The 12,054-nt window shown below is 40.8% G+C and overlaps 1 protein-coding gene and 1 long non-coding RNA gene across 2 annotated transcripts in view; one reads left to right on the top strand and one right to left on the bottom strand.

The window, feature by feature from the left end:
- Positions 1-581: 581 nt before the first annotated feature.
- On the bottom strand, positions 582-8,147 carry LOC135499670 (ganglioside GM2 activator-like). The gene is made up of 5 exons (XM_064790573.1): positions 7,956-8,147; positions 5,686-5,896; positions 5,185-5,266; positions 4,600-4,725; positions 582-3,793 (listed from the first exon to the last, which is right to left on the bottom strand). The coding sequence occupies exons 1-5, from the start codon at positions 8,074-8,076 to the stop codon at positions 3,707-3,709; spliced, it is 627 nt and encodes a 208-aa protein (XP_064646643.1). The 5' UTR covers positions 8,077-8,147; the 3' UTR covers positions 582-3,706.
- Positions 8,148-10,513: 2,366 nt separating this feature from the next.
- Positions 10,514-12,054, top strand: part of LOC135499802 (uncharacterized) — a 35,578-nt gene continuing 34,037 nt past the window's right edge. The window contains exon 1 of the long non-coding RNA XR_010449346.1: positions 10,514-10,631. This is a non-coding gene — a long non-coding RNA (uncharacterized LOC135499802). The remainder of the gene's footprint in view (positions 10,632-12,054) is intronic.

The following is a 12,054-nucleotide window of genomic DNA, read 5'->3' as shown; positions in this document are numbered from 1 at the left end:
GATTATAATGACAGTAGGGGCTGATCGATCTTTTGGTAACACGTGTATCTACTGCGAACTGTTACACTCTGCACCTGAGGATCCGTCATCGGTTCATGTGTGCCGGTCCCGGCGGTGACGTTACCGAAGCATGTGGAATACGACCTAATTTACGACATCAACGTGATGACACCCGAAATGTCAAAATTAGTTGAAGGAGACAAATTTGAAAACGGATACGGAAAATGTGTATGAAGTGGGTTTCGTATTGTTTGATAAGAGCAACAAAATTAAGGCAAATTAATTAAGAATCAAAGTGGAGGCACAATCAATAAAAAAATGCAGAATATTCAGAATGCATATATGAGCAGTATTGAGAGATGAATTCATTTTGCCCTATACGTGGCTTGCGGAATAGTGCCGAGAGAAGAAGGATAGCAGAATATTAACGAAAAAGGGAATTTCCAATTCGGAGGAAGAAAATCAGCTTAGAGTGCATGTATGTATACATTACTCGTGACAAATGGATCGCGAATGTGTGTAGTGTTAAGAGATGAATGCACGACGCGTTAACTTGCAAACAAATAACTACAACTAATTAAAAAGACTACATGTACGAAATATTCTTTATTTATTTCTGAATCCGTTGGAGAAGGATCGGCCAAGAATAATAATGGGTCACCACGATAAGCCAACATGGCTATGGGTTCTAAACGAATCTGTGACATGCACTGTTGGAATTCTGGACATATCGGGCGCCATTTTGAATCTCGTGTGCATTGGTGTATTCTCGCGAGACCGCGTAAAGAACCGCGCCTCGATATTGCTTTTACAAATTTTAGCAGTGGCGGATACATTACTGTTACTGGTTAGTTTCACGTATCGAGTCCTCCCAAGAACGCTGGAAGATTTTGATATGCACTTTGAGGGCAATTTAATCAGATACAACAGGTTCATGCCTGGGGTATACCAAATATCACGTGATCTCGCCGCGTGGATGGTTGTCTTGGTGACAATAAACAGATACATTGCAGTGTCTTATCCGCTAGTTGCAAGACGATTCTGTGATGTCCGCAAAGTTCTCATTCAGATATTGCTCCTTATTATGTATGTCGTCCTGTTCGCGATACCGAAACTGTTCGCCTTTGACCCCGTACTGGAGTCTATCGACAACAAAACACAAGTAGTAGAGCTCAATTTGAACTGGTTTGGGAAATCACGCGCCTACAGACCAATTTACAAAATAATCTGGCTGACTTTAAATGTTTGTTTACCAACTTTACTAGTTTTGATTTTCAATTTAATCTTGGTGCGAATTTTAAGGAAAATGAACAAACAGCGAGCAGCGATCTTGAACTGTGAAAAAGACCAGGGTGCTAGTTCGACCTTGACATTCGTTGCAGTGGCAACGACCTTTCTCATTTGTGAACTTCCGCATATCGCGCACGAGGGCGTCCATCTTTACGACATCGAGATGAGAAACCCCACCTATCAGAAGATCGAGGAGGTTTCTAATTTGGTTGAGTTCTTTTGTATTAATTTCAATAGTTTTGTGAACTTCTTCATCTACTGTTTGACCGGCACCAAGTTTCGTCAGTTGTTGTTCGATATGTTGAAGTGTAAAAAGCGGCAAGACCCAACTAGATCGACAAAAGCATCACATAGTGCCTCTTACGTCTAAAGGTCCTAATCACTTTTATACCACTGACTTGATTTTGGTGCACATTTCCTTATACTACCACTGTCACGTGGATATACTAGTACATACGATCAAAGACACACTATACACAGATACAAGTTCCGAAACAAACTTTGATCCTTTTGGATACTTGTAGCTAAGATCATCCTAAATAATATCAGAAAAGATTTTCTTTAACTGTTTATTCCATCAATTGTTGACTTTGCAGCAAGTTGTTACCAACTGGCCTCCTCTTCAGTTGGCAAAGCATTCTTTCTTGTACATTGTGTCTTGTACTGTTATGCCTGTAAAGCATGTACAGATGTCTACATGCATTACGTACATTGTTCATCACACGTGTATCTGTAATGTACACTATATATGTATTATGTGAATCCATGTCACAGTGGTACTACTATGACAGAAGAGAAAAGCACTGAAACAGAACCATCACCATGACCATGTATCAGAATTAACCCAAAACATCCAGCGAATTGAGACACATGATCTGCGTAAACCTGGTAAATATTACACTGAAACCCTCGTCATTGTGATGTTGGCATATATGCGTTGGGTACAGTGGCAACACGTGATTTTATTGGGAAATTAGTCCACACCAAGAATGATTACAAAACCATGACAACCCAACGATCAGGTCCCCTGCATAAATATGTATATGGCATTTCTATTGACACAATGCTGACTTCGACCTGTAACTAACCAGATATGAGTAAACAGTGTGATTCGCCTGACTCTGAGCAAAGTCTAGCAGTCAATAAAGAGGGATGTTTCCGAACCTTTTCGGGCAACGAAGTATGGTGTACGAAGGTCTGTACTAGTGGCAGGTCCTGCGCACGAATTCATTCACGCGGCACTTCTTTAGACAATTCATAAATGTTATGTCCGCATCGTTTGGTGCTCTGGAGGACTGACTACTGGTCGGATTTCATTGAAATTTGCATTTATTGATCCATGCCTCAAAACCAAACATGAATTTAGGAGTTCAGCATTCTCAAGGTAAAAATTTAAAAAATTCTTCAGCGAAGTCCAATGGTCATTTGGAGGGTCCCCTGGATAGGCCATATTTTGTTTTTGGACATTTCTCTTTTTGGGACATGAGTAGATGCACACAGAAAAATAATAACTCGAACCTTTCGTCCAGATTGGTCGAGAAATAAACTGTACAGAGCGGAAAATGTCAGAATCCAATGTACTACGTCAATGTACACAAATGAATACCAAGAAAATTATTTCGTTACCATTGTCACTAAACCGAAAAATGCCTGTTTGATTTTTAGGCAAGGATCAATAAAAATCAAACTTAGAAGAAATCCGACCAGTAGTTCGCCCTCAAGAGCCCCAAATGATGCGAACATAACATTTACGAATCGATCAGTAGTAGGAGAAATCGGGGATGTTTTCAAACGAATCGTCGTCGACTACGTTTACATACATGTACTTCGTCGTTCGTAGCTCTTCGAATCCTCTCAAATACGATGCATTTAATCATGTTATCATGTCGAATGCTCAATTAAATTTGCATTGTTGACTCAAAAAAGGTTTGTTCATTGCAAATAGAAATGGTTTTGGGCAATAAAAATAAATGGAACATTTGTATCAGTTTTATTATTTCAGATTTACTAACGGCTTCTCTCACTTTTCCTGATTTATCCGACAAAAGTCTGACATTGTCCGACTTTTCCCTGAAAGGTCGGATTTCTAGAAAACCAGTGAAAATTACCTGCTCTTCCCAAAATAGGGCATCAAAAATCAAAGGCCTATGGTGAATGGGGTTAATGAGGCGTGAGCCAGACACTCAGATTGACCACATTTAGTGGGCTAACTAGTACAGTATTCACATTTTGGATCGCTCTTTGTGTTTGGTTGACACCTCATTTAAACTTCATTCCACATAGGCCTTTGACCTCTATTGCCCTATTTTGGGAAGCCCACTGGTATTTTGTACATGTTTTATAAGAATTAAAGCAAGTATGTCATCAAGACAGCAACCATCCTCCCACCAACCGGCAATGTCTCCACTTCTGGCACTTAATCCACAATGATCCTCATGGCAATGCAGCCAAGTTCCTTCTGATTGGCTTGACCGAGGAAGCGAACAGTCGCGTGGTAGGTTCCCTGAAATGACAGATATGACAACATTTTGAATTTTTGTTGGAAATTTGTAGGAGTACATGTAATAAAAAGGGAAATTATAGCCTAACTCTTCAACTTCATTTGAATGAAAAATACCAGACATCGCGCTATGACAATACAAGCAGTATAATATGACATTGTGAAGTTAAATGTGTGCGATCTTTTTCTTTTTATACATGTATGTCTGGTCTCCTTCTGTTTCATTACTAATATATTTTTCTGAAGGCCTTTGACGTTTTTCCCAATTTTGTTTCAAATTTTACAAGTAGGACGACACATCATTCGTTAATTCTAACCCGCACAACTCATGCCCCACATTCTGTTCCTGGAACCGGGTAGAAAGGTATCCAAATTGGGTGAAAATTCAACACGAGATTAGCAACAAGTTGTCGTCATCACCACATCTAACCTTCCCCATGAAAATGTAGAAACGTTATCTCAAGCTGTTGTTGTTCAAAACAAGTTTTCGCGTTGAATATAAGGGCTTAACTGAAGGAGATACCCCGAGTTGAGATAACGCCAGCGTTAGTGACAAAATCTTTTCTTTAACAACCAGGTCACAGGCACATAAATTTTGTTTGGGCTCCTGAGGAAAATCTATGAGATCTCCCTCACTTCAGAATACAACTCATGAACATAATGTGCACAGTATGCATGTGAACACCAGATGGACGTCCACTGTCTGGGGTTTTGTTTCTTGACTTTTGTAAACCAATAAAACTTGTCGAGTTGCCCTCGGTAATTGGGAGAGGTGTTCTTCCGGTTTGCCTGTTTATAAAATATCTTACCCCGGCAAAGAGGGAGAGGGCCCGTGGAATAGCTGGTAGCTGGAATGCCATGTCTTGGATGTTTATCTGTTGGGGCTGGAGTGGGCACGCCGTATTCAATCCCTTGTCCACCAAGTTTTGTCGGATCTGAAACATTGTACGGTGAGCGTGAACACACATTCTGCACAGCCAATACACATAGACGGTGGTGACTTCGAGCAGCAAAAGTTACGGTGCCCGGTTATTGGTATCTGAGTGAAAGAGCAATCCTATGATTCAATGCGCCAGGAAGCTAATTCTTGTCACCCAACCGACCTCGTCGAGCTGCTATGAGCATACTAAAAATACAGTGAGTTCTGGTAGTTCTCACTTTGAATTTTGTTGTGTACTAACTTTTCTATGAATGATGATAAAATAAGCGATCAAAGCTATTCGACATTGGAATCGATGACCAGTAACCACCCTACTATCCGATGAGACCATGGTGGATCGGTCATTCTTTTCTACGCGGCCCAAATTTGCCTGAAGCATTTGATAGAGCGGCAAATTCTTCGCGACGATAGCAATTAACAACCAGAATCATCCAGTGATTGGTCACATGATTACCTGTTGGCCGACGTTTCGACTGATATAAAGCCAGTCTTCGTCTATCATGCGGTCAATCAGGTTACACGTATCAGGGTAAGTGCTGAAATGAAGAAAGAGAATCGTGTAGATGCATCACACACTTTGTCGTTTTAAGTTTGATAGGCAAGTTTGCGTCCAGGCCGCCTATTGTGCCAGCGATCCATTAAGTTCGTGGCTCGAGTCCACGACGTTGCGATACAGTTGCGGCAGCGCTAGCGATTGTTCAATTTCTGTCCACCGCTGGCCACACGAGTTGAATTCATTCGCATTTAGAACTGCCCTGCAGATGATGGTGTTGATGGTAGACGAGGCCCCGGTTTAATGATGCTGAACCGAATTTCTACTGACCCCAAAATAATGAACTAGTTTTTGTATGTTATCCTGTGTCGTCTTTTCCTGGCAGAGGTAAGGTTGTATTTTTAAAGGTAAACCACATACCTTTATTTCATACTGAGGCTGTAGAACCCTGGCTTTACTTACCATGAACCAATGTTTCGTATGCATGGCACAGTGACGTTCCGCATCAACCAACTAAACCCCGATTCTCTCTGGATGTTTATCATCATCAGCGATGCGCCTAGTTCTCTGGTGACTTCCCCGCCGAAGCTCACGTGGAGCTCCCCCGGCATCGTTAATGGCGAGGGCGTCATGCTCAGTGAGGTCACTCTCAGTGGGCGGTTAGGGTCGTGTCCTAAGAAGATGATTTTAAATATAATAGTATGAAATAATGCGACTCGCCACCATGAAACTGCTGTAAAAAAATTGAAAGGTCTATTGTCTGGAGCTGGGTCTTCGTCTTATATCAGCGTTTCTTTGCACTTGGATGCATTATTTTCCGGGAAGTATTCATCCTTCAAGGTGGAATGGGCAGTTTAACGTTGATTTATTGGTTTCATGACTCCGTCTTTGGATATTAAATAGACTCTTCCTGATATTGTGCGAATTTGGCCTTGGATGATCCTCGTGTCTACAGCACAAGAGACGGTGTTCTCGGGAGCACACTCAATCTCTATATCTTCAACACAACACGACTCTCTTGTTAACACAGGCTTGCAGATGTCTACGTTTGTTCTTCTTTGGAATAGAAGCAGCATTGGACAATCTGCAGGTCATCGGACAACGAAAGCTGCGAGCACACAGAGGTAAATGTCTGCAAGTTAATGCGACAGTCTGTTGATTAGAAAATAGAAAAACGAACTCTTTGTCTTATTACCGTCAGTGGCATTGTCTGGTGTGCGTTTAAGACGACACAATGCCACGAAAAACAACAACGCGTTTTTGTTCTCTTTTTTAAAAAGTAACTCTAATGACGTGATATTGCATACATTTTACTATATGCTCGTGGCCGAAGGTGCCAATAGTCATGATAGGTTATAGCTATTCGATATGTAGGATATGCTATTCGGCAGCTCTTCCGATGTTGTCATGATGACAGTGACGCCTGAGATGGCATGTTCATTTCTTGATGATGCGACCAAAGGACATTGCCCTAGATATGAGATAAAACAAACACGAAAATGGTACAAATGACGTATGTTTGTCGGGCCCGGGGGTTGACTCAAGATAAAATCTCATCTCAATTTCTCTTGGAATAAAAGAGGCCGGCCTAAAACCCTACAACAAATATGTCGTTTGTTTACAGACAAGGGATTCATCTGTTCAGTTCTCCCGGTGCACGTGGTCAAACAATGAACTGAAGCGGACGGAATGTGTTTTATCATCAAAACTAGTCATTAGCAAACATGATGATTAAACAAGACTATAACCTTCAAGTTCAAGTCAAATACAATGTACATGTGATAGGGAATGAATATTAAACAGCAGTGCAAGATTGTAATTTTGCTAGATTGTATTGAACGAATTGGAACAATTAGACAAGTGCGTCATAACCCAATTTTATAATCTCCCAACAAAGGCTTGGCCTGTACGAGTAATTTACTCCAAAAGCAAACATTGGACCCGTCGAAGCTGAGGAACTTAGTTTTCAGTGTTCGGCAAGTATTTATTGTACAATCAGATATTTGGCATTGGAAAAAACAATTTATTCGTGTTTATGGTCAGCAAATGAAATCAAATATGTTTCGACCAAGTATGATATCATCGCTTTCAAAACGAGATAAAAAGGCCTCAGAGTGTGTCTGAATTTAACCTAAAAAGCATTTCATGAGGCGTATATCACAGACCCCGGCGCTTTCTGTTCGTGTGGGCAACGCGCGATGTAAAATTTAAAAAAACAATGGTTTATATATTTGCCACGTGAAATGCCAATGTATTGATAGGCCTTTAAAGCAACAAATTTGCACAACATTTCGTAAATATCATTGTCATTAAGGTTAAAGCTTTTCAATAAAAATCTCTCCTGGTGGCCTAGAAACAGGGGCGTAGCTAGCGGGAGGGAGGCAGGGGGCAAATGCCCCCCCCCCCCCGACGTCACCACGAAAATGTGTTTTTGACCGGTTGTTTTTTCCGAAAATTTTCAAAACGTGACAATTTGCCCCCCCCCCCTCCCCGCGTCCATAAAGCTAAACATCTTGGAACACCCGGTCACAGCAAGCCAACCTGTTATCAACAATACCATGCTGAACCCTCAATGATATCAGAATAGCCCACGAACATAACAAAAGGGTCCTTCTCTTGCCCGTTGTATAGTCGGAATAGAGTCTGTCAGATATCATAAAAGATTTGTAAAGGCTATGTAAGAACTGTACACATTTGGTTACTGCTTACATTAGATTTACAATTTTACTTACCGCAATCGCTCCAGGCGAACCCTTCACCTGATCGTCTGTTCCGAACGGGTCCCTCGACGGACTTGGCGGTCACAGCAACAGCAAGACAAGACAGCATCAACACAACACCAAACCGACCCATTGTTTTATTGTCTGCTCTTTACTCTAATTGTTATACACACACGTTGATAGATTCGAGCGATCTGTTAAGCTGTTATCACTGAGTTCAATTTAAAGGTATATCATAGGTTAGTTTTCGGTACACTCGTCAGAGGTCGTCTTAGAATATTGCAGTGTTGGCCATTTTGAATACATACGAAGCGATGATTGGTCTTGTAATATATACTGATGTTGTTTTGTTTATAGCCTGATTACTTGACTCAGTGGTTACAAAGTATATGCCCGATGGGCAACTTTGTGATTAAGCACTTTATGTGCAATATTTGTGTTTAAGAGGAATAAGGTCACAAGAATAGAACCAGCTAACATTTATTATTCTGAAATGATGGCAAACTGCCATTTTGACATTATCTGGGTACAGAGCCCAGTATGATGTGTAACAACAATATCTTCAAGGGCGATGTTGAGTATAACTTGATGTGGTTTCCGATGTTTTTCCACCAAAAAGAGAGAGGTCACGTGTTGTTCACATCACACTATGATATTTATGTATAATTAGCCTATCTAGGTTTCCATAGATAAGCATGTAGTTCCTAGTTCAGTAGGCCGTTATCTTTGACTGTGAATTAAAACGAGATCAAACTTGACCGATATTTATATTCCGAGGTCATAAACTAACATGAGGCATATGTTGTTGTTTTGGTCGTGAATCAGCAACCTGCGTAAGCTGACCTCACTCGAGCTGGACAGTGGACATCGTCCTAACAACCAGACTAGAAGGTAAGGTCGGTCAACTTTTACAGGGGGAAAATAGGCATACATGTAACTTCGAGAGGGGCCTGGGCGTCATAGGGAAAGCGAAAGGAGACGGTGATGCCTGATAGCATGTCATTTGTCAGTGGCAAACCACGTCGAATGATAAGTATTGAACGACATGGTCAACTATACGTCATTTACAAAATGAATATTGAGAGGCGGGGTATACTGAGAACCCTTTGTATGAGCGGACGATCGAAAATGAGCACATTCGCCAACCTCTATAGTTTTGACAACATTTCACGGTTTACAGTAATAGTGAAATAAAGAACTGCATGTAATGTACTCGTATGTTTTCAGGTGCTTTCAAACAGCATGGAGAATGGGACCTTCGTGGAGTTAATCGTCGGAGGTGTAGCCTACACCACTACGCAAGAAACACTGACGAAGTACCCAGAATCGCTACTTCCAAAACTCCTCACAGGAGGCGCTTCAGAAATTGATCTCGACAGGGACGGGCAACTATTTCGTCACGTGCTGAATTTTCTCCGCACTGGGAGGCTGTGTTTACCAGAAACGTTCGACGAGCATGTGCTGTTGCGCTTAGAGGCAGAATTCTATGGCCTTCCCGAGCTCATCCGGGAACTTGACCTTCAGGTCAGTGCAGAGGTCATCCACATTGAACTTCAAGAACATTGGTTAGACTGGGACTGTAAAAACATCGCGAATGGCCCGATAAATAAGTTAAAAGCTATATCCCCATTTAAAGAATTCTTTCAGGCCGAAGGTAAAGAGATATTAGAATCGTTTAAAGGGCAAAATCACCTCGGAGTGGGTACATTCCATCTGGGTCATGGTTCGACTATTAGGGTGGAGTGGGCGGGAAAACTCGAAAGCAACGGGTGGAAATTTCGGAACCAGACGACCGCGGGCCTGGGAAACACTGATCGTTGGCTCTACTGCACCACCGACTGTTGGACGTACAAAGTTAAAAGGACACCGAGGGATGGAGAAACGTCTAATGGAAACTGTTAGAACCAACTTGTGTGGTGATTCGCGTAACAGACCACGGATTGTAAGACGTCCTTTGTGCCTCCGCAGCAGCTTAACTTGGGCCATGTTTATTTTGGTGGCCTTGACAACAGGGCGTCATCTTACCAATATGACCCGATTCCACTGTATTCGGGTAAACAGATAGAAGCGGAAAAACTTACAATGCGTATTTAGTCCCTAAATTTGGGGACGAAAAGAAACCATCTCTGTCTAAGTAACCAATATTGAATAATGTATAAAGTTATTTACTCATAATGTTTTAGATGTTTTTAAAAGCTACCAAATGTTTTTAAAAGCTACCGAATGTGTAGTTGAATTCTTATCCACAACTTTTCGAAATAAATCATTTAAAAATCTTACGGCTGCTCCTAATTTCATCAGTCTCGACTGCAGCGCTCTTAGAATCTTAATTTTTCCACCAGGGTCGCAATTCATTTGTGTGGCTCTCCTTTTTCCCTCAATGAGAGAGGCATCCTAAAATGAGGACGTGTCCGGTCATGACATTTGAAATTCAACCTAGCGAGAGCTTAGAAAACTAGTCAATCACCACGCACGAGACAATATCCAGTTCGAAATCTCAACGAAGAGCGCCAGCACAGGTCTCCTACAAGCGGTTGCTTGCTGTTCTGCCTCTTACATGATCAGTCGGGCTGTTACACCGAGTGCATCGTTGGTGACATTTCTAATGACACTGCATGGATACGATTGTATTCATCATGGTATAAGGATTTCTCTAAATCTCTAGGATTACTAATCCAAGCGTTACCGGTGAGTGAGGAATCTTAAATCTAGCGTAGTTTTATCTATGAGATATTAAATAGAAAGTTTGCTATAGGATGAGAGCACCAACTACTCACTATTTGCGTTAAAAACAGTACTCTATTAACAATATGTACTAGGACTAGTCATAAGAGTGCTGTTCAATCGCAGATTTTGAGTATATCCTCGTATTGTTCTGCTTTGCGGAAATGTGTGTATCTTTGCTAAAAAGTGGAATTTATTGCAGAATTACAGTATCTTCAAGTATTGGGATGATTGTTTTGCAGAATTTCAATACGTTCAAATAGAGATTGTGATTTATTGCAGTAACTGAGTATGTTCAAGTGGTGAAGCTTTTTTTGTTACAGAATTTTAGTATATACATGTAGGGATACCTTTTTTGTTGCTGAATTTCAGTATGTGCAGGTAGAGATGCCTTTTTTCTTGCAGAGTTTTAGTATACATGTGTAAGTATAGGAAAAGTCGGGTTTTTTGTAAGATTTGAGTATGTAAGCTACAAGTATAGGAGTTTGTGTTTCATTGCAGGATTTTAGCAGAACACTCTTAGAAATAAGGGGTTCTTTTTAGAAGTCTTTTAGGGTTTTCTCCCAACACAAATATGAACCCCCTAGAAGTTTTGCAGACTTTTAAATTAAAAAAACAAGGCTTCCCAAAAAAAACCAAGGCGATATCGTTATTGTGCACCTTACTGGGAGTTGCACTGGTATGAGGTATAATGCATACGGTAAGTGCATGCATACGTCCCAAACCACTAGACCTAATGGGTGAACGACTAAAACAAAACACTTGTAGACAATTGGTGCATAATTATTTTGTGTTACACATAATTATTGCGAAAACGGCATTTCCATCATAAATTGTTCCCGTTGTTATCTGAGACAATGAGAAAAACATGTTAACATGGTAGTTAGTTCGCGTATGGAGATCATCCTGGTAGCAGTTGTTTTCAATATACTCGGCCTTTCGATATTTCAAACAACATACATGACAGGAGTAAAAAAGCCTGATATCAGAATGTATGGAGATAATATAATTATATGTGAATAATGTATGTGTATACGTTGTGTTGCAGAAAGAAGGAAAGGGAGATGTAGAGTTATTGTTGAATTTGACATTTTAACGACCTTGATACAAGAAAAGTTGATTGTGTTCCTTAATGCAATGACGCACAAGTTAAATGGAGGTATCGATTGAAGGCTGGGAATGCCACATTTTATCATGCATAAAGGTTTTTGAGCTTTGAAAAAATCTCAGATGGTTTTTCAGCCAACACAAATATCCATCCCGTGGTGGTTTTGAAAACAATTTAAAGGTTTTTCAAAAGCTGAGAGTGTACCATACCATACTGAACTTGATGACGCAGGAAACTGTTGTTGGCACTATTTAGTATTGGCCACTTTCTTGGTTTCAT

The sequence above is a fragment of the Lineus longissimus genome, chromosome 15 (assembly GCF_910592395.1).
Source record: "Lineus longissimus chromosome 15, tnLinLong1.2, whole genome shotgun sequence".
NCBI lineage: Eukaryota > Metazoa > Nemertea > Pilidiophora > Heteronemertea > Lineidae > Lineus > Lineus longissimus.
Note: the sequence above shows the minus strand (reverse complement) of the source record. Positions and strands in the feature narration are given on the sequence as shown.

What these genes read in the sequence shown, in the direction of transcription:
- LOC135499670 (XM_064790573.1), bottom strand. Translation starts at nt 8,076, where the DNA reads ATGGGTCGGTTTGGTGTTGTGTTGATGCTGTCTTGTCTTGCTGTTGCT. An exon ending in GTTCGCCTGGAGCGATTGCG is followed by an intron (nt 5,897 to 7,955) that starts GTAAGTAAAATT and finishes TCATCTTCTTAG; the next exon opens with GACACGACCCTAACCGCCCA. An exon ending in GTCGAAACGTCGGCCAACAG is followed by an intron (nt 4,726 to 5,184) that starts GTAATCATGTGA and finishes ACAATGTTTCAG; the next exon opens with ATCCGACAAAACTTGGTGGA.